Raw genomic sequence first — 23112 nt, 5'->3', positions numbered from 1 at the left:
GATGATGAAGGTGCTCAAACCGAGGAAACACGCCGTCGGGCCTTCGCAACACCAGGCCCGGCCTACCCGAGCGCCCCCTTCCGGGGAGCCCAACAGACTGCTCAAACCGCCGCAGCAGAGGCCCCACCTATCGCTCCTACCCCCAGTGACTCTCCTCCCATTCCATACACTATAGCTAGGGACGCGCCACCACGGCCCAGCCTACCTTTGTTGTTGAGCCCGCCTTCTGGGCCTTCCCAAGATGGCATCCCTTGGAGCTGCACCCCCTTCAGGGAGGAGCTACAACAAGCAGGTCCACCTCCACCGACGACTCCTGTAGAACTGCGAAGATCTGGGCGGGTCCGGCGCCGCCCCACCTATTTACAGGACTACGCATGCTCCACCAGGGGAGCATGCACGGATCTGAGGGGAAGGGGTGTTGTATATTCATGAGCTATGCAAATATAGCTCATTCAGTTCAGTACTTTTACAAAAGGCCAGCAACAGCCTGCTGCCTCCGGATTGGCCAGGACGCAGCAGGAGCTGTTGCCGGCTGAGAGATACACTTGATTGGACCAGGGACTTGACAGCTGTTGCTGCCCAGTCCCCGGTCTCCTATTGGCTGTTCACGTTATATAAATACCTTGGCACGTGCAGCGCCTGTTTGAATCGCTGTCACTTCGTTCTTCCGTTTAAATAAAGGTTGTTCTAGTTGTTACCCTGGCTCTCGCATCCTTCATTTCCCAGTCTTCAAAATGGAAGCTGAAGCTGAACTACAAAAAGATCCAAAGAATAAAATTAAAAAAGAAAAAAGAGAAATGATAAAACATATGATCAATTTAATAACTCAAAAGGAATTAGCACAGAAAATTAAAGCGGCCAGACAAAATTACTTTGAGCAAGCCAACAAACCTGGACGATGGCTGGCATACAGATTGAAGAATGAAAGAGAAAAAAGGATGATATACCAATTAAAAGATGATGAGGGAAGAATTCAATACAAAGTGGAAGAAAAGAAACACATTATTCATAAATATTTCGCAAAGCTATACACGCAAGATAGTATGGAGGAAATCAAGATAAAACATTATTTAAACACAGAAAAGATAACACCAATTTCAAAAGAACAAAGGGAGGCAATAAATAGGCCAATAACATTAGCCAAAGTGGAATTAGTCCTGAAAAACCAGAAAAATAATAAAACCCCAGGACCAGACGGAATACCAGTGGAGCTATATAAATATAATAAAATAATATTGGAAGAACTAGGAGTGAAAATGTTTAATGAAGTTTTAGGAAAAGCCAAGATGCCTGAATCATGGATGGAAGCAATAATATCGCTAATCCCGAAAGAAGAAACCAATCTACAAAAAATCCAAAACTACAGACTAATTTCATTACTAAATTACGATTATAAAATATTTGCAGCAATTATGGCAGGAAGAATTAAACAGGTTTTAAATGAACGAATACACCCAGACCAAAACGGATTTTTACCTCATAGACACATTAAAAATAATACGAGAGTCATCCTAGACAAAATAGAATATTATGAGGCGCATCCAGAAAAAAAATGGTTTTCCTTGATGCACAAAAAGCATTCGACAACGTAATTTGGAAATTTATAATAACACTATTAGGATGAAATTCAGAGGAAAATTTACAAAAATGATAGAAAAAGTAATAACAGTCAGACAGCTAAAGTTCTGATGAACTAACAGAGAAGATCGTAATTAAAAAGGGAGTCAGATAGGGATGCCCCTTCTCCTTTGCTGTTTATATTAATTTTGGCACTAGATGGCAGTGCAAACAAATAATTCATCATTTCTATCATTTGCTTGAAAACAGAGAGATTTTCAGAAATTATTAGCATTACTAGAAAAACAAATGTGCAAGGTAAAAGTCTATAAATTCTGTAAAAGGTAAAGAGTAAAGTAAAAGTAAAAGTTCCAATTTGCTTTCTAGCCCTTCAAGTTAAACAGTTCTCAAGATCTATTGTTTCTTTTATTCTGTTAATGGCTCCATCTGTCTGTTTGCTGCTGGTCTGAGGGTGGGAGAGCTTTCTAAGCCCCGTCCCCACATTTCCTGCCACTCTTTCTTTAAACAAGTTTTTTCAACCGGAGGTTGAGGTTAATTACAAGAATGTTGTACTTTCAAGCAGTCTTGTTATCTCACCCAGAGATGTACCTTGCTGATTTTCCAAGCTGCTCAGCATGGAAGCTCACAATGGTTGCTTTCCTGCTTTAGGTCCAGGAGCAATTGCATAGCAATTTGCAGGTGTTTTAGGGGAGTTGCGCATTCCCCAACCACACCTACTTGTGCCCCCCCTCTTCGCTGCCCCCACAAGGCGGCTATGATTAATCATCCCTCAACATAGCAGGAAATCTGACGATTCTTCGGAGAGCCCCCTTGAGAACATATCTTGTTGCTGAGATTCAGGCCACACACAGCCTGGATGCAGTATTCTAAGTGTGGTCCTACTAAGGCTTTATAAAGCAGTATTAATACTTCACATGATCTTGATTCTATCCCTCTGTTAATTCGATTTTGGATTGTGTTGGCTTTTTTAGCTGCTGCCACACAATGCTGGCTCATATTTAAGTGATTGTCCACTAGCATTCCAAGATTGCCTCTCACAGTGACTGCTGTTGAGCCAGGTTTCATCTAATCTAAATTTAGGTTTCATCTAAACCATTCCAAATACATTTTTTTCTTTGACAAAGAAGTAATTTCAGGCTCCAGGAAAGGCCCAATTGTACAAGGAGTCTCCTTCTTGTGAATGTTTGCAGCTTTCGTAAAAAACAACCCTACATATGTGCCTAAAGAGCAAGACCAAGAGAAACATGTCACTTTTAGAGAGAAAAAAAGAACAATAAAGAGCAAAGCCCTAGCCCACTCCAATAAAGTCCCTCTGGAACTGAATAATTGCTTTTATAACCTCCCCTGGAGGAAAATATTCTTTAAAAAGAGGCATAATTGGGAATTCCTGTAACAGGAAGAAAAGTATCCCAGACTTCCTAAAGAAAAAAGTGAATATTGGTGATAGGAAATTAGTGGAAGAGAAACCATAGTCTGCAGACCAGGCAGTCAATCTAGGGGGGGTATATTGTCTCCCTGGGACAAAAATCAAAGAAGTAACAGTACCTTACTAAAAGAATCAATGCCACAGATTACTACTGCTTTCTTCTCCTGCATGTGGGGGCCAATGACACAACAATGAATCTGAAAACAGTAACAAGAGATTACAAACAGCTAGGGAAGAAAATTAAAGAATTAGGAGCACGTGGTGTTTTCATCTATACTTCCAACCAAAGTCCAACGTCCAATGAGGAAGCAAAGGATTTTAGAAGCTAACCACTGGCTTAAAAACTGTTGTTGTCAAAAGAACTTCTGCTTCCTAAACAATGGTCTTCATTATCTACAAGAAGAGCCACTGGCAAGGGATGGAGTGAACCCCACAAGAACTGGACAGAATACATTCGGACAACAACTGGCTCATCTTATCAGAAAGGCTTTAAACTAGAATTGCGGGGGGGGGGGGAATCTTCATGATCTTTAAAACCTAATTCCCCAAAAAAAACCTCCAGATAACAGATCACATAAGAAAGTAGGGAGTAAAGAGAAAGAAGATGAAAAAAGGAAAACATAATAAAGAATAGAGGGAAGGATGAAAATCCCAGTTACAAAATAGGAGATATAAGAAACATACCCAAGACCAACAAGGGACTGAATGCTAAAAGTTTAGGGAACAAACAGTGTTAGAAAAGATAGCAAAGAAGTAAAAGACAGTAGAGAGAAAGTAGAGCTACTTAACTCATTCTTTGCATCAGTCTTCACACAAAAAGAAACAATAGCCCAACCTACCAAAAATATAATTGTAAAAGACAGACTAGAAATAAAAATTAAAATAAGCAAGAAAATAGTAAGAGAACGCCTGTCTGACCTTGATGAATATAATTCACTGATGGATTATATCCCAGAATTCTGAAGGAGCTGGCAGATGTCATCTCAGAACCAATGTACCACATCTTCCAAAAATCCTGGAGCATCGGGGAACTACCAGAGGACTGGAAAAGAGCTAGTGGTTCCCATTTTCAAAAAGGGGGGGGGGGGAAACAGACCCAGGAAACTACCAATCAGCCTAACACCAATCCTTAGTAAGACCACACCTGGAATACTGCATCCAGTTTTGGTCACCACATTACAAAAAAGATGTTGAGACTTTGGGTAAAAGTGCAAAGAAGAGCAACTGTGTCTATAGAGATTCTCAGTTCATGGTAATGGTTGTCCCAAAGGTGCTTTTTCAGGAAGCAACTGTTCTTTCCGGTTTTTCTTTGAAGATGTGTTGCTTCTCATCCAAAAAGCTTTTGGATGAGCTCAGACAACTGAAGAAGCTTCTTGGATTAGAAGCAGAGGTGGGTTCTTCCCGGTCCTGTCCAGTACACCAGAAGAGGTAGTAAAAATCTGGCATACTGGACTGGACTGGTAGTAATGGTGGCTTGGCCACGCTCCCAAACCTCCATCAGAAGCTTTTTTTTTTTAAAGAAACCCTTTTTCCTGTCGGTTCAGGCAAAGGAAAAGAGGTTTTAAAAACTAAAAGAGAGAGGGGGAGAGAGGGAGGTAGGAAAGGAAGGGAGAAAATAAAGAAAAAAAGAAAGACGGAATCTCACTTTTTAACCTGGATTCACCAAAGTAGGGAAAAATGGTGTTGCTTTAAATCGGAATTGCCTGGCTATAGAATTCTGGGAGTTGAAGTCTACAAGTCTTAATGCTGTAAATTTTAAATTGAAACCTGCTTTAAATTGAAAAAGGAAGTTTGCAAAGTGACATTCAGCAGTTTGTTACTGGGTCAACTGAACAACTAACTGGATATAAGGATTCTTATATGGTTCTAAGTTTTTGAAATTTTGGGGTTTGTGCAATATGGGCTTTATGTTTCTGAAAGGGTTTGGATTCCCTGCTTGTGAATGGAGCCAAACTTTCTATAGGTTGATTATTTCATTATCTATCTTGCAGGCATGTGGAATAAGCATTTCTGGGAGTAATATTTTATTTGGGGGGGGGGGGTTGGTTGCTTCCCACAGAGGGAAGAGAGAGAGAGAGAGAGAAAGAAAGAAAGAAAGAAAGAAAGAAAGAAAGAAAGAAAGACAGACAGCATAGCAATTTAGGGCTAGAAGGTTACTCAGAGGTCATCTAGTCCAATACCCTGCTGCAGCAGGAAACCTTACATTGTCTGGATTATTTTGGTGCCTCTAACAGAGAGGAAAATTGCCAGAAAGGAGAAGGAATTTACTAGGACAAGACTGCCATGCAGAGGAAGGCAGAGATAGTCCTTGACTTATGACTACAGTTGAGCCCAAAATTTTGGTTGCTAAGCAAGAGTGTTGTTAAGTGAGCTTCACCATATTTTATCCAATCCATGACATCTCCTGGTGAGTAACATCAAGTTGGCCATGACCACCCAGTCACATGACCACCAAGCCACGCCCACAAAATAGGCCATGCCCACAAAATTGGTAGTAAATTTTTTTGAAACCCACCACTGATTAGAAGCAAAACATCTTTAAACAAAAACAAGAAAGTCCAGTTGCCTCTTGAAAAACCACTTTTGGAACAAGAGCAACTAAGATGATTGTTATGGCCAGGCATGAGTCTTTGGAGCTGCCGCCAGACTCTGACAGCGAGGGGTCTTATGAGTCAGCCTTGGAGGAGGTGGAGGACCCTGGACAGGGTGTTGACTCCGAGCAGGGCAAGGAGAGACTGGTTGGCCACCAGGTGGCGGCAGAGCATTGGATCAAAGGGAATGTTTTGGAAAACATTTGGGAATTGTTTCAGGATGTATGCAGGCGAAGGGCTACTCAAAGGAAGGAACACTTGCGTAATTGTAGGAGATGATTGTGATTAGCTGATGCTGATTAAGATCCTCTCCTGCTGATAAAAGAGACTGCTGGTGTTACGTCCTGGTTGCAGAAGTCAACGTTCTCGTTCAGGTTCACAAGTCAAGAGAAACCAACTTGGAGAAGTAGGTTTGCTGGAAGAAGCCTCTTTGCAGTGCTGTGTTTGTTTATAGGACTTTTATCTCTTTGTTTATTTTGGGCTTGCAGCCAATAAGAGCTTGGACTGATTAAAATAAACTTTTTTAGTTATGTGGCTTTTGGCTTTCATTCCTGGATGGAGAAGGGGAGTCAGAACAGACTGGCTTCTGCCCTGACAAAACTCCATTCTGTTTACAATGGAGCAGCTCCGTGCTGAGAATGGCCAGCTGGCTCAGCAGATTGCAGTATTGGCTGGTCAAGTTGCCAGCTGTTCCTGAGTTTGAGAGCGGAGGACTTTCCCACTGACCGGACGAAGGTGGGATTTATTATTAGTTTGCTCTTAGGCACAACTGCCCGTTGGGCTACACACTTGTTAACTCAGCCTAGCCCTTTGCTGGATGATTTCCAGGGCTTTTGTCAGCATTTCAAGCTGATGTTTGAGGATCCCATTAAGGGGGAAACAGCAACCAGACGTCTTAAGTCACTGCAGCAGGGGAGTGGTTCATTACAAGATTATGTGAGTGAATTCCAGCTGTGTAGCCAATATTCAGTGTGGAATGAACCAGCTCTCATGGACACTTTTCAAGAGGGACTGTCTGATACCTTACAGGATGAACTGGCGAGGGTGGACAGGCCACTGACGTTCGATGCCTTGGTTCACTTGTGCCTCCAGATAGACACCCGGCTGCAGAGGCAGAGGCCTCGCCATGCATCCCAGGAGACCACTACCGTGCTGGTTCCTCAAGAGACTGCAGTTGAATGGGAGGAGCCCATGGAGTTGGGTGCCATCAGACCCGAAGTGTCACGCACAGAGATGGACAGACGGTGTGCTGGGGGCTGTGTTTTTACTGTGGGGATCCTGGACACCTAGTTGTGAGTTGCCCCAAGAAGAGTAGGAGGGCTGCGCGGCCTGCGGCCTCGCCTTAGCGACAAACCAACGTGTTGGGAAACTGGCAGGTCTGTACAGCCCAGGTACTCCACTTGCCCAAGGTGACGTGCATTCATGGGGGGTTGATTCAAAGGGTGGATGCCCTGTCTAGGAAACCGGAGAACTCTGACCCTGCAGTCTTGCTTCCACCCCGGACTGTTCTACCCGTCGCATCCTGCGCTGCAGTTCATCATCCCGTGAGCGTATGGCCTCTGATATGGGATGAGCAGCGGGGTGATGAGTGGGTGGAGCAACGAAAGGTGGAAGTAGGGCCGGCTTCCCCGTGGACCTTTGAGGGGGGTCTTTTGAAGTATGAGGACCAGCTGTATGTTCCCGCAGGGCCCATCCGTAAACTGGTTCTCTCTCAGTGTCATGACACTCCAGCAGTGGGACATTGTGGTTTTTTCCGGACATTACGCCCGGTCTCCCGTACGTTTTGGTGGCCCCGCTTACAAAAGCGGAAGTGCGTGGTGTTATGTGTCCAGTGTCAAAGGGCCAGGTCTGCGAGGAGGGCTTCTCCAAGATTATTGCAGCCCTTGCCAACTCCGGTCCCCGCAGCACAGGACATCGTCTCTGGGATCCCGGCAGTCCACCAGGTGTGTTGCTGCTATCTGGGCTGAGCAAGGAAGGATCACTGAAGGGCGGCAGATGGGTCTCGGCATGCGGTGCCGGAGGTGGCTGTAGGAGATCGTGTGTGGCGGTCCCCACGGCATCTTTCATTACACCGGTCGGCTAAGAGGTTTGGCCACCAGTGTCTTGGACCGTGTCCCGTGGAGGCCGTCATCAATCCCTCCCGGCCGCATCCCGAGCGTCAGAACCTGGGGAAGGGCCCTGCAGTAGGGGATAGTGTTGTGGCCCGGCATGAGCCTTTGGAGCAGCCACCAGACTCCGGCAGTGAGGGGTCTTATGAGTCAGCCTTGGAGGAGGTGGAGGATCCTGGACAGGGTGTCGACTCCGAGCAGGGCAAGGAGAGACTGGTTGGCCACCAAGTGGTGGCAGAGCATTGGATCAAAGGGAATGTTTCAGAAAACATTTGGGAGTTTTTTCAGGATGCATGCAGGTGAAAGGCTATTCAAAGGAAGGAACACTTGCGTAATTGTAGGAGATGATTGTGATTAGCTGATACTGATTAAGATTCTCTCCTGCTGATAAAAGAGACTGCTGGTGCCACGCCTGGTTGCAGAAGTCAACGTTCTCGTTCAGGTTCACAAGTCAAGAGAAACCAACTTGGAAAAGTAGGTTTGCTGGAAGAAGCCTCTTTGCAGTGCTGTGTTTGTTTATAGGACTTTTATCTCTTTGTTTATTTTGGGCTTGCAGCCAACGAGAGCTTGGACTAATTAAAAGAAACCTTTTTAGTTACGTGGCTTTTGGCTTTCATTCCTGGACAGAGAAGGGGGGTCAGAACAGATGATTATGTGCCTGGAGACAAAAACATATGAAGAATTGTTGCAGGAAATAGGTATGCCCAGTCTAGAGAAAAGAAGGACTAGGGATGACATGATTGCAGTATTCCAGTATTTGAGGGGCTGCTACAGAGAGAAGAGAGTCAACTTATTTTCCAAATCTCCAAAAAGCAAGACAAGGAACAATGGATGGGAACTACTCAAGGAGAGAAGCAACTTGGAATTAAGGAGAAACTTCCTAATAGTGAGGACAATTAACCATGGAACAACTTGCCTTCAGAAGTTGTGATTGCTTCATCACTGGAGATTTTTAAGAAAAGACTGGACAGCCACCTGTCTGAAATGGTATTGGTCTCCTGCTTGAGTAGGAGGTTAGACTAGAAGATCTTTAAGATCCCTTCCAGCTCTATTCTGATTGATCCTTTGCTGGGTGTGGCCATGCAGAGTCTGGCAGGACATCTATTGGCAATTATTTAATTGGGATGCAGTATTACTATGGAGCAGAAAGTCCTGTGTGGAGTTTATTGGCCTCTGGGATTGAAGATCCCAATGTGAGACTCAGTAGCTACGTTGAATATTCCTAGAAATAACCAATGACTCCTGCGTCTGTTTCCTTTTGAAGTATGGGTTACTTGGGAAAGTTGTCCCCATACAATTCTCCAGAACCGGTAGTGCTGCCTTCAAACAGAGAGCAAACCGTTCTCTGTTTTTTTAAGAAGCGGGCCCGCCCACCCACCCCTGGGTTATACTTACCTTTATACCAGCTTCCAAAGCCCAGCTGATCCATGGCGGCAGATTGACATGCCTCTCCTCTGCTGTTTTTCTTTTTTCTATAATTTCAGTTCAAGCGCACATGCACGTTCATGGAACCCACCACTGACACATACATACAATGTATATACTCCACCCATCCTTTTTGCTTATCATATTGATTTAGTCTCATTGTTCCTTTTTCGTGGTTTATTTTATTCTGTTATTTTACTTCTGTTATGTTTACACTTCCATTCTCTTCCTTTTTATTATTATAAGCCATCTAGAGTAGCCACATGGCAAGATAGGAGGCAAATAAATTTAATAAATAAATATGTTTGTTGGTGCCGCATTTTATCAATTCACCAAACCTCTGCCATTCACCAGTTCTCTTGAACCAGGTATTACTTATCTAAACTGTTGGGACACCCATCCATCAGCATAGAAACGGGTGAATCTGCACTTGAGTGCATCATGTATCGGAGATATAGAACAAATCCCTGTAATGCTCACCAAGCACAGCGAGGTTCAGCTTTATGTGGACATGGACCTCTTCTTAGATGCAGAACTCCTAGAAATGACCACTGGCCAGAGGGAGTTAGAGGGATGCCAATAGGCAGCAGAGAGAAAGCTGCTTAACTCATTCTTTGCATCAGTTTTCATGCAAAAAGAAACTATAGCCCAACCTATCAAAAACATAACTATAAAAGTTAAAATAAGCCAAAAAAGGTAACAGAATACCTGTCTGATCACCAGGACCTGACAGACTACATCCCAGAGTTCTAAAGGAGCTAGCAAGTGTCATCTCAGAACACTCTACCACATCTTTCAAAAATCCTGGAGCACCGGGGAACTACCAGAGGACTGGAAAAGAGCTGATGTGGTTCCCATCTTCAAAAAAAGGGGGGGGGAACAGACCCAGGAAACTGCAGACCAATCAGCCTGTCAGGGTTCCAAATAATAGTCCCATAACAAGTAAAACTCCAAGGCAGCTGGATTCCTCAAAGAATGGCTTTATTATTGGAATATCATATTGGCACAGATCTGGTGAAAAACGACTCTGAAGGTTCCCGCAGTTCTCACCTAATTAAAAGAAAAAGTTTTCCCACAACCACAAATAATCAGTCACATGATCCAATCAAGTCGCTGTCTGGTTGCCTGGTAACCTCAGTCCTCCTGCCACGGTCCAGATGTAAGAATATCCTTGGTTCCCAAGAGAAAGTATTTTATTTTGGCTACAAACCCCAGGTATCTCTAATCCCCCCCTCCCTATCCCTCAGCTCCATTGGGCAACACAGAAGTTCCAAGATGGCTCCGGTCAGGTCAGCTTCAGGGTTGACACTCACATCAATTCCTGGGAAGATTCTGGAAAAGAGAATTAAAAAAACGATCTGCGAATACTGAGCCACAATGTGGTGAAGTGGTTAGAGTGCAGTACCGCAGGATACTTCTGCTGACTGCCAGTTGCCTAAGGTGACCAGATTTTCAGATTGGTAAAGAGGGACACCTTTGACTGGGGGGGGGGGGGGCTTGATTAAAAATGTTATACGGAGCAACAAAAATTTTCATACAACGCAAAAATAATATTGTAATATTTTTTTTATTTCAACATAACTACAATTTACAAATATAATACGTTTATTTTAAGGTGACCAGATTTTCAGATTGGTAAAGAGGGACACCTTTGACCGGGGGGGGGGGGGGGGCTTGATTAAAAATTTTATACGGAGCAACAAAAATTTTCATACAACGCAAAAATACTATTGTAATTTTTTTTATTTCAACATAACTACAATTTACAAATATAAATTGTAACTGTTGCCAAACATCAAAATTTTGATCGCGTGACCATGAGGATGCTGCAACGGTAACTAAGTGTGAAAATGATCACTAAGTGTGAAAAATGGTCATCAATCACTTTTTTCAATGCCATTTAACTTTGGTCACTAAACCCATTATACCACACTTCTTGCCACAGTTCCTAAGTGAATAACTGCAGCTGGTATTTTGAATTTTTGGATAGAATCTTTTTTTAAATAGTCTAAGACAATTTAAAAAAAGAATCCACACAGAATAAATTGAAGTAAAACATTTCAAACTATTCCACACAGAATAAATTGAAGTAAAACTATTTTAAAAAATTCTATTCACAATACATTTCAAAGTATTGTGTATAGAATTTTTAAAAATGGTTTATTTCAATTTATTTTGGATAGAATCTTTTTTTAAATAGTCTAAGACAATTTAAAAAAAGAATCCACACAGAATAAAACTATTTTAAAAAATCCTATGCACAATAAATAAAATATTATTTTGAAATACATTAAAAAAATAAAAGAAAAAAACCCAGCTCACTTACCAGCAGGCAGGAACTCCAAGTCAATCCAGAATGATGTGGATGTTAATACAAAGAACTGAGCAAATTAAAATGGTGAAATTAGTCAGGGAAATATTTTTCAAAGAAACTTTGCCACCATTTTTTCCACACGCGCTAACCTCCAACCTCTGTGCCCCTCCCCTCCAGAAAATCCAGGAAGGAACACTCGCGACTTCTCAAGCCAAGTATTCCCTGCAGCTCTATGGTATTGGGTCATCTTTTCTTATAAAATGAGGTAAAAGGGGCGCAGGGGGGAGTTTTCTTACTTTAATGTTTTATCTTCAATGAAAGTACTGAGACAGACAGAGGGTTTAGACAGAGTGTCTTTTGTCTTGCCCCCGTTAGGATTTCTTAAGCAAATCCACTGGGCTTTCAACATGAAGCCAGAAAATCGGGACTTTTTTAAAACACCCCAGGACACGGGACAAATTGTTATAAATCGTGACTGTCCCGCCGAAATTGGGACATCTGGTCACCTTAGTTTATTTAAATTTATATTTATTAAATATATTGGCAAAAATTATGTACAGATACAGTGTAAGCAGAAAAGTATAGTGTTTGAGCGGCACATTTTCATGCCTGAGCACCTGAATTTTTTTCACAGATGTCACCTAAGACAACAACGAAATCAGTATTATTTGAAACTCAAAGTTATGTTTATTCAAGGTACCCACTTAATTAAAAGTGTTATATAATATCAGTATCACTTAACAATGCTCCTGCTTAGCAACCAAAATGTTGGCTCAGAAAGTCTGGCATTTGAAGCATGCAAATCTTAAAGCTGTTGTTACAAGATCCTTGCACCCCTAACCCTTTAGAAAAAAAAACCCAGGGGTCTTCAAACCTGACAGCTTTAAGACTTGTGGACTTCAACTCCCAGAATTCCTCCTCTAGTCATGTTGCGGCAATGTCATCTGTGTGGATCTGCTCCATCTTCGGTTTTTTCACTGGGGGCAGGGCTGCAGCTGAAGATGCCAACGAGCCCCCCCCCACCAGAATAACTGCTACCGCCTCCTCCTCCTCCTCCAACAGCACCACAACATTTTCTGCCTGGCACTGCAGCTGAGGTGAAGCCACCAAAGCTCCCACTGGTGCCCCGGCCCATAGCAGTGGTGGCGGTGCCTCCCCCTCCGCTTGGAACACCTCAGCTGGGCAGGGGTGGTGGCGGGAGCTTTGGCGGCTTCACCTCAGCCACAGCATCAGGCGGCAAATCCGGCAGTGCTTTTGGAGGAGGTGGCAGCAGATATTCCGGTGGCGGCAGGGGCTTTGGGGGTTTACTTCAGCCACAGCGCTGGGCGCAAGCGGCTAGGATTGGCCGCCCACAAAGGACCTCCCCGGGCTTGCTTTGCTGAACACGGGGACAACTGACGCTAGTTTGAGCAGCCGCAGCCGGCACAAACTACCGTCAGTCGCTCTGTGCTCAGCTCATCAAAACAAGTCTGGGGAGGTCCTTTGCGGGCGGCCAGTTCTAGCCACCTGCAAAGGATTTCCCCACGTTTGCTTTGCTGAACACGGAGTGACTGATGGTAATGAGCGGTGCAGCCGGCACCTAGGAGGTCCTAGGAGACGAGCTGTGCCGCGTAAGTTCCTGCCGCCATCCCCGCACCCGTGCTAACCCTAGATTTTCTGAGCCCTGCACGGCAGTTAGAAACTGCTGTGCGGGGTTTTCTTGCCACATGCGCGGCCGTGCACCTTAGAGGGAACAGTGGCGGGGATTCCTTCTGCACAGCGGCGGAGATCGCTCTCTCGCCACTGGCTCTGCCGCACCCCCCCCCCTTTGCACAATAAATAAAATAATATTTTAAAATACATTAAATTAAAAAAATAAAAGAAAAAAAAACGGCTCACTTACCAGCAGGCAGGCAGAGTCAGAACTTCAATGCAATGGATTGCAGCGATGGATGGAAGCACGGAGCAGGCAGGCAGCAGGAACAGGTAAGACACTGACTGGACTGGACTGTGGAGAGACAAAAAAAGGCTAGGGTCCCTTAGTGGTGTGGCGAGGAGGCGGGGCGGGGGGATGGAAGCTAGACCGCAGCAGCTACTGCCAGCGCGCGGCCTCCCTAGGGAAGGCTTTCGCAAGGGAAGGCCTTCCCTTGCAAAGCTAGGCCGCCGCCACCCACCCAAAGCCTCCCGATTCCCACTGCCAGAGTTGCTTACCTGAAGCAGCAAAGGCAAAGGTGAAATAGAGACTTGAGTCAGCAGCGTGCTTAAACTTTTCCATCCCCAGCCTGCTCACTGATTGGCTGGAGTCCAGGCTCAATCAGTGAGCGGCAGACTGGGCTGCCTTAGACTTAGTGTGGATGGGCGGGGGAGCGAGCGAGCGGCAGCGGATGGGCGGGGGAGCGAGCGAGGTAGCGAAGGCGCCAAAAAAAAAATTAAAAATTGGGACTTTTTGAAAACTACGCGGGACAAATTGTGAAAAAGCATGCCTGTCCCGCCAAAAGCGGGACGTCTGGTCACCTTACAGTTGCCTGCAATTTAGCAGTTCAAATCTCACCAGGCTCAAGGTTGACTCAGCCTTGAATCCTTCTGAGGTGTGTAAAATAAGGAGCCAAATTGTTGGGGAAATATGCTGGCTCTGTAAACTGCTTAGAGAGAGCTGTAAAGTACTGTAAAGTGGTATATGTCTAAATGCTATTGCTATCTAGCTGCTAGCTGCTCCGGCCCTATGGAACGATCTCCCCATTGAGATCCGGACCCTTACTACCCTTCTGGCCTTCCGCAAAGTGACCAAGACCTGGCTGTTCTGGCAGGCCTGGGGCTGTTGATTTATCCAGCCCCATCCTAAGTCATGAATGTTGTTGAATTTTTCATTGTTGTTTTTTTATTTTTTATATCCCCTCTTCCCTTTTTATTTGTAAGCCGCCCTGAGTCTTCCAAGAGTGGGCAGCATACAAACTAAATAAATAAATAAATAAATAAATAAATAAATATCTAGAAACGAGTAAAGTAATAACTAGCAGTCAGCATGGGTTTGTTAAAAACAGATCATGCCAAACCAATCTTATTTCATTCCTCAACATAGTAACTAAATTAATAGACCAGAAAAATACTGTGGACATAATAGACTTAGATTTCAGCAAAGCATTCAATAAAGTAGACAACCTAAGCTAAGCTAGAAAAAAATGGGTTAAATAGCATCACCACCAGATTGGTCCATAACTGGCTGACAAACCTTACTCAATGAGCAATGGGATACTACAAGGTTCCGTCATAGGCCAAGTATTCTTCAATATCTTCATAAATGACTGGGGGAACAGAAGGGGAATTTACCAAATTTCTGGATGATACTAAGCTGGAAGGAATAGCCAATACCCCAAAAGACAAGCTTAGGATCCAAAAAGATCAACAGACTTGAACACTGGGCCGTATCAAATAAATTAATTCAATGTGAGAAAAGTAAAGTCTTACACTTAGGCAAGAAAAACCAAAAGTACATGTATAGACTGGGTGAAATCAGGCTTAATAACAGTAACTGTGAGAGGGATTTTGGAGTCTTAGTGGACAACCAGTTAAATATGAGCCAACTATCACACCTAGAATACTGCATCAAGTTTTGGTCAGCACACTTTAAAAAAGATGTTGAAACTCTAGAAAAAGTGCAGAGAAGAGCAACCAAGATGATTAGGAGACTGGAGGCTAAAACATATGATGAAAGATTGCAAGTACTTGGTATGACTAGTGTAGTAAAGAGAAGGACCAGGGGAAACATGATAGCAGTGTTCCAATCTTTGAGGGGCTGTCACAGAGAGGAAGGGGAGAGGGGAGGGGGAAGCTATTTTCCAAGGCACCGAGGCCAGAAAGAATAATGGATGGAACTGATGGAGAGATTCAACCTAGAAATAAGAAATTTTCTGACGGTGAGAACAATCAATGGAATAGCTTGCCTTCAGAAGTTGTGGGAGCTTCATCACTGGAGGCTTTCAGGAAGAGATTGGACTGCCATTTGTCAGAAATGCTGCTTTATCAGGGGGGTTGGACTAGATGACCTGCACGCTCCCTTTCAACTCTGTCAATCTGTCTGTCAGCTCCACACAATGATCAAGAGAAGTGCAGATGCCATCCAGATCACAGAAGTAATAGCCAACGGTGTGCCAGACCTCTGTTCAAAGAAGAGTAGGGAAGGGATGGGTGCAGGGTGACATCATATGGTCCAACCTTTTAAAGCAAAAAGAGCACCTCAGTAAAGAAATGTCTATTCAAGCAAACTGTCACAAACATTGCATCATTTTAGTCCAAGAAAGTGAGTTCATCTTGTCAACTCTAACTGCTAGCAGAAAGTTTCATTTCTATAACCATCTCACATGGTTTTCAGGACTCAGGGAGGCAAGAGAGTTGGACTAGATGACCCAATTCTGTTAATCTGTTAAAAGGAGAAATTTATATAATCTAATGACAGCAGAGGCCAAGTATTTCCCAAATCTGTGGGTGTTAGCGGAAGTGAGGCAGTTTCTGATTTTTAATTGGACATTGTATCTACTGCTGGGTTATTTATTTAACCCAAAAACTCCAACTTTGCAGAGAAAGCAAAATTAATAGATTAATTGGAAACCTGCATGCCAAACTTTAACTTTAATTAAATGGGGCCAATTGCTAATTTCTGCAGTAAGAGACTTCTTTGAAAAGCAGCCCATCTGCCTTCCAGTTACAGGAAATTAGTTCCTGCTCACTTCTTAGCTAAGAGATGGCTAGCTTCCTCTCCGATCTGGTGAGTACTGGGCTATCTATAATTTACCACCACCAACTGATACACAGACATATCCAGAGAGGAAAATCTCTGGGTGCCAAACCTCAGTGGGAGTCTCCTTGCTGCTTTGTTCAGTTGATAGCCTGCCTTTCCTTTAGGGGTTGTGAAAGGAATTACCAGAGACATTCAGCTACCTGAAGGAGACATTCTCTCCCCAAATACCTACCACTTTTTGGAAGATCTGCCCCAATTTCCAGGGAAGGGGACGGTGCCATAAAAGCACATGAGGGGATGCTGAGCACCAGCTGGAGTTGGGGAGAAGGCTTTGGGATGGGAGTAGTTTAAATTAGAATAGAATAAAATAAAATAACAGAGTTGGAAGGGACCTTGGAGGTCTTCTAGTCCAGCCCACTGCTTAGGCAGGAAACCCTACACCACTTCACACAAATAGTTATCCAACATCTTCTTAAAAACTTCCAGTGTTGGAGCATTCACAACTTCTGGAGACAAGTTGTTCCACTGGTTAATTGTTCTAACTGTCAGGAAATTTCTCCTTAGTTCTAAGTTGCTTCTCTCCTTGATTAGTTTTTACGCATTGCTTCTTTTTCTACCCTCAGGCGTTTTGGAGAATAGCTTGACTCTCTCTTCTTTGTGGTAACCCCTGATATATTGGAACACTGCTATCCTGTCTCCCCTAGTCCTTCTTTTTATTAAACTAGACATAGCCAATTCCTTCTACCGTTCTTCATATTCTTTAGTCTCTAGTCCCCTAATCATCTTTGTTGCTCTTCTCTGCACTCTTTCTAGAGTCTCAACATCTTTTTTTTTTACATTGTGGTGACCAAAACTGAATGCAGTATTTCAAGTATGGACTTACCAAGGCATTATAAAGTGGTATTAACACTTCATGTGATCTTGATTCTATCCCTCTGTTTATGCAGCCTAGAACTGTATTAGCCTTTTTTGGCAGTTGCTGTACAGTGCTGGCTTATATTTCAATGGATGTCCACTAGGACTCCAAGATCCCTCTCACAGTTACTATTATTGAGCAAGGTACCACATATACTGTACCTGTCCATGTTCTACATCCAAAAATTGAAGCTTTCCTGGGTTTGGCTTGTTATATGATCAGTTCAGTGACAAATGTGGGTAGCGGTGAAGACATTGATCAGTCTCTGAGAGCGATCTTGGTCTTTGATATGGCACCAGAGAGTTCCTTTGAAATAGAATAAAGCTTTTGTTCCCCCAACAAAAATACCCATCATGGAAATATCCCTTTTATAAAGTCAGAAACAGTAACAACTAGTATGTTCTTTCTTTTTTATCATTCAACAGTCATTAGGAAGGAAGACTTGGGCATTAGATAATTCCTGATTTGATGGTTATACCAAAGACATCAAGAAATGGAGCAATGGGGGTGGGGGGAAGCTGTCTGCAGGGAGGGAAAAGGGTGTGGGTGTGGGAGGAACTGTGCTGAGTGGGTTCCAGAAGGATGCCTAAATCAACCTCCTCCTTCAGAGCTCCATTTGAAGCCCAAGATACAGGCAAAACCCAAAGAGTGGGTCCAGACAAAATCTCTACAACTCTGAAACTCTGCTCAAAAGCTCATCCAAGGAGACAATAAATACATTGCTAAGAAATTCTATGTGCTTGTACCCTTGCTTTCATGTATTCCCTTTTCTCAATAAACTCCCTTTTCATATTTAAACTTTATTTAAAAGTTAAAGTTTATTTCATATTTAAACTTTAATGCAGAGTTTCCATTAAAACTTCCCTTATGCACATAGTTACCTAGCTACTTATTAATCAGAAAGAGTCTGATAGCATCCTCTCAGACTAAAGTGTTTGATTAAAAGGCAATCAACACAATATCATTAATAGGAGAAGGGCAAGCACACCTCATTTCACCCCTTTAGAGATCTTGAAATTATCTGTCAGGTATCCCATGCATGGGTGTCAAACTGGTGGCCCGCGGGCCAGATACATCATGTGTAGGCCCACTCCAGCTCTGCGAAGGGAAAAAACATTGTGATACATCATGTGACAGCAACGTGACACGGCGAGTTTGATACTCATGCCTAGAGTAAATCTAATTTAAATTTGATTATTTGTACATAATGCCATGATTAAAATCAATTGGGTTTTTTTTTCCAATTCAAGCATCTAAGTTAATCTAAATGAATTAGTACAAAGGAAATAGTTTTCTATTGACATGTTATATATGAAATGATCCAATATAAAGCCATGGTCAACTGTGGAAAAACTCTGCCAGTAACTCTGCAAATATGTTGTTATCAATGAGCCAGACCTCTAATTTATTGGCTAGATATTTTGCACAAATATTGCCCCTGACATTAAACAGGCTAATTGGTTTATAATTTTTAAATACTGAGAAACACTATGCCTGTGATGCAGCCCTGGTAATGCAGGAGATAAAGCGAGATTTGGACATAAGAGTGAAATGATATGGGGTCAGACTAGAGAACCTCCTGGGATTCCTTCTACTGGGGTCCCTTCTACCTTGCTATTATAAGACATTTTCTAGTCTTGTAGAAGAACACAGGAAGCTTGAATGCAGGAAGTTTAAAATGTCAAACCACACACTAGCTTTCTCACCTCAGAGTCAAAGTGCAGAGCTAAAACCACATGTCAGAATGAATCTAGTGCTTCCTGCATGATGCCATAATCAGCTTCTTTGCCCAGCAATAAGGAGCTTATCCAATAGAAATGTTTTAACATATTTCCATGTTAACTGTTTTGAGAAAGTTATAAGAACATGCTTCTCCCTAAGAACCTCGTTCAGATGTTAAATGCTTCCCTTGACTAGCTTTTTCTGAACCTTTGGCACCAAATAAAACTTTTCCTTGATCCTGAAAAGTCTGAGTCCCATGATTTTCTGCAACACTGGAGAAGTTGGCCACAGGAATTAAAGTTTAACCAAAATAGAAACAGTATTTCACCAAACAGTATATCTCTTTTAAAAAACTGACTCTCTGATATTGGCTTTGTCTTTAGACACAGATCCAAGAGACAATAATATCCCTAGAGATGATTCTCTTCTCCTGGGCGGGGTGGGGGGTGTTATCTGAGGGCAAAGCCAGGATAGGGACTTGACAGAGCACCAGGGTATTACGTCACTAAGATTCATTGGAGAATTAGCAGAAGTGGGATAGTGTAAAGATTTTCCATTCTTCTTTAGAAAGCTCTTGTTTTCATCCCAAGTGATGTTTACCACTTCCAGAATAAGGTTGAATCCTTAGACTAGATGGCCTTAGACACAAATGACAAGGAGTTCAGGGACGTGCAGTCACTGGAGGCAGGGGAGGTGGGGCCTCACCAGTCAAGCGAGGAAAAGGAAAGAATTTTTAAAATAATTAAAAAGTCCAGGGTAGTTGCTGCCAGACTCCAAGTCACAGTGACTTTGAGTCTGTTTAGTGTTAGCTGTAGGGGGAGGCTAGAGAACTATGGGCCTCCTTTGCATAAGGAATTTTTCACCTTTTAAGAGTTAAGCAAGGGTTAAAAAGCGAAACATTTCGTATGCAAAGGAGGAACGTGATTCTCCCGCCTCCTGATCTGGGAGCAGCGAATCATGCCTTGCAGTTGAGTGACTGCGCAATCTAGCAGCAGGAGCCTTGCTTGTAAAATGCGCCTGTGTTGGAAAAGTTCATGCCCCGAGCAAGTTCAACTCTCCAGCGTGCAAGTAAAGTTTCTTTGGTTTTTCCAAACTTTTACCATTATGTCTACGGAGAGCTTCTCAATCATTCAGATCTGCACTTTTTCCAAAGGCGAGTGGACTTTCTGGGGTCCCCCTCCTTTTCAGACGTTTCTCCTCATGCAAGAGGATAGAAGAACCGAAAGCTTCATGGATGAGAAGCGAAACGTTTTCAAAGGGGGGGAAAAATACTCCAAGAAAGTCAACTCACCTTTTGGGAAAAAAAGCACCTTTGGGACCACTTCTTCTTGGGTTAATGTGCGTGGCGTTTGGGGACTTTAAAAGGATGCGTGTTTCTCTCTTGCATTCTTTATATTTCGCTACATCCTTTGTTCAGTGTATTGATATTTCCATTGTCTGATAACTGCCAGGATGCTTTTAATATTTTGTTACAGCCGCCCATTCCAAAACGCGATATTTCACATATTTTAAAGGAATAGTCATGGCAAAGCGAGAGGTTAGTCCACTTTAAGCTCCAAGATGGGGTTTTGCTGTTTTTGAAATGTATTGCTGTAATCCGGTGGGGCACATCGTATTTCCCTCCCTTCCTGGGCAAACCATTAAACAGTGTTTTGTTGGTGTCAGCTGACAGGGTGCATTGTAAATGGTGATCGACTGCAAATGGATGAACCATTAGGCCAGCGGTTGCTTTCCCATTGGGCTTGCTCAAAAACACATGCTGGGTTTTTTGTTTTGTTTTTTTGCTTGGCTTGGAATAGCGAGGCGTACTCGGAAGGATGGCTGCTTCTATGCCAGAGGCAATCAGTTTGGGGGAGACTCGAGTTCACATTAAAAAGAATTAGTAATATATCGTTGCTAAGACTGGCCACCCGCAAAGGACCTCCCCAGACTTGTTTTGATGAGTGCGGGGCAACTGACGGTAGTTTGCGCCAGCTGCGCCCGCTCAAACTAGCCTCAAACTAGCTTCAGTCTCCCCGTATTCAGCAAAGCAAGCCCAGGGAGGTCCTTTGTGGGCAGCCAGTCTTAGCCGCTTGCGCCCGGCACTGCGGCTGAAGTGAAGCCCCAAAGCCCCCGCTGCGACCAGAATATCTACTGCCATCTCCTCCTCCTCCAATAGCATTGCCGGATTTGCCACCCGACGCTGCGGCTGAGGTGAAACTGGCAAAGGTCCCACCAGCGCCCCCGCCCATGGCAGCGGCATCTCCCCCTTCACTCAGAGCACCTGAGCTGGGATCCGCGCTACCCCTGCCCCCTCCTCCTCTGCTGTGCTTTTGAGGAGCCATGGGAGGGAGCGGGAGCAGGAAAAAAGGCCACAGTGCCGGGCAGCAAATGTGGTGATGCTGTTGGAGGAGGAGGAGGAGGAGGCAGCAACAGTTATTCTGGTGGCGGCGGGGGCTCATCGGCATCTTCAGCGGCAGCCCTCTCCCCCTGCCCCCTGTGAATAAAGTGAAGTGGAGCAGATCCATGCAGATGATGTCATCGCAACATGACTGGAGGAAGAATTCTGGGAGTTGAAGTCCACAAATCTTAAAGCTGTGCCGGAGCTTCAGCGGGGCTTTCGCGCTTGCCTCACCGGCCATGAAGCTCACCGCACATCACTGAAGGAGTTATTTTCTTGTGCTTTAGGAAAAGTTTGTTCTCCGCTTTCGTCCTAAGAAGTTCTGTGTGAAGCCATGAGGAGTAACTTCTTTGGTTTTCCTTACCAAATTCCTAGTGCTGTTCTACATTCTACATCAGAAGAGCAACTATATTGTTAATAAGATCTCAACCATTTTGCCTTAAAAAGGCATAAGCTTTATGAGATCTGTTGAAGTAAATTGTAGCTCACAAAAGGCTATGCCTTTTCATCAAATAATCTGAAAAGATGTTTCCTATTTCCTTTGAATGTCTATGTACCATAGAGTAACATGACTCCCCTTCTACCATGTCTGCAGCTGCCAATTATATTTGAGGATTGCCACATGGAGTTTCTGTTTTGTATTTCTGAGCTCTCAGAGGAAGATCCCAGAGGAGAGAGTTCATTGGCGGAAGGGCTGTGAAGCTGCACATTATTCTAGGTTGCAATCCAGCCTTATAGATGCCCTTCCCCTCTCTCAAGTTGTGTACATGGCTGTGAGAGAGGGAGGGGGTTGATTTTGAGGATACAGCTTTGGTAGGAAACTGGTGTCCAATGCTAGAAGCCTTAACATCTTTCTTCTTTCCAGATTCAATACCGGGGACTATTCCAAATGATCCTTGTGCTGGGAATCGGGGGCAGCTTCCCTTATGGGTTTCACATTTCTGTAATAAACTATCCGTCCCTGGTAAGTGATAGTGCCCTTTCCTTTCTTTGGGATTTTCCTTCAGTCCAAACGTTGGCGCTTTAGCCAGGGGCAGAGATGGTTCGCCATCCTGGAGTTCCATGACCTGTGGTGCCCAGAGTGGTGGGGTGGCTGGGGCATTGTGCTGGGGCAGCTGATAGGTAAACTCATGGGAAAAAGTGGAGAAACTCGTTAACTGTAAAATGAATGCATTTTCTTTATCCACAGCATATTAAAAAATTCATTAATGAGACCTGGCTGGAACGACATGGCTCACCACTGCCTCAAGAAAGTGTTATCTTATTATGGTCCTTCATAGTATCCAGTTACGGGATTGGAGGTCTCATAGGGAGTGTCTGTTGTGGATACCTCACCACAAAATATAGAAAGTAACTTCTCCACTACTTGTTATCTCCAAGTACCAAATGTTCAAAATGTTTGAAACTCTACATTGATTGTAGCCCCTTGACACCCTGTTCAGGGTATTCACATGATACGGTCAAACAAAAAATCAAGATGATGGCCACAATGCTGCCCTCCATTGTGCTATGCTGAGAAACCTCTGGAAATGCCTGTCCCTCACTGCCCCCCCTTCTGTTGCAGAAAGAAGTGCCAGATGTTCACCAACCTGATCATGCTGACTGCTGCCCTGTTCATGGGTTTCAGCAAGATGGCCAAATCTTTTGAGATGATCCTCCTTGGACGCCTCCTCTATGGGATTGGCATTGGTAGCTATATGGGATTGACACTGGTAGCTATATGGGATTGGCAGTGGTAGCTGTTGGCTGTCTTATGGATAAATCCATTCACTCAGCACGGGCAAAGTTCTGCTGTGATCAAAAGTTCTAGAGGAGAGGCTGATTCAAGAATAGTTAACTCAGAGCCCTCCTTGGCACAGGACTCTCCCTCTCTCTTTCTCCCCTTCTGATTCACCTGATGTCATTGTAATCCTTCTCACTCATCTACCCATAAATCAG

At 43.8% G+C, this 23112-nt stretch overlaps 1 protein-coding gene across 5 annotated transcripts in view; it reads left to right on the top strand.

The window, feature by feature from the left end:
- The window catches only part of LOC116516428 (solute carrier family 2, facilitated glucose transporter member 11-like), a 47415-nt gene that overhangs the window by 7715 nt on the left and 16588 nt on the right, over positions 1-23112 (top strand). Inside the window, exons 1-5 of one of the 5 annotated variants that reach the window (XM_032228895.1) lie at positions 11620-11707; positions 13328-13407; positions 22040-22138; positions 22364-22524; positions 22739-22863. In XM_032228895.1, coding sequence (XP_032084786.1) covers positions 13357-13407; positions 22040-22138; positions 22364-22524; positions 22739-22863 — 436 coding nt within the window. In that variant the 5' untranslated portion in view covers positions 11620-11707; positions 13328-13356. Of the gene's footprint in view, positions 1-11619; positions 11708-13327; positions 13408-16002; positions 16184-22039; positions 22139-22363; positions 22525-22738; positions 22864-23112 lie in introns of those variants that run through there. The other 4 variants (XM_032228898.1, XM_032228896.1, XM_032228897.1 and 1 more) reach the window with 4 other exon arrangements.

This window comes from Thamnophis elegans, chromosome 13 (assembly GCF_009769535.1).
Source record: "Thamnophis elegans isolate rThaEle1 chromosome 13, rThaEle1.pri, whole genome shotgun sequence".
Taxonomy (NCBI): Eukaryota; Metazoa; Chordata; class Lepidosauria; order Squamata; family Colubridae; genus Thamnophis; species Thamnophis elegans.
This window is presented reverse-complemented; position numbering and strand designations above follow the sequence as displayed.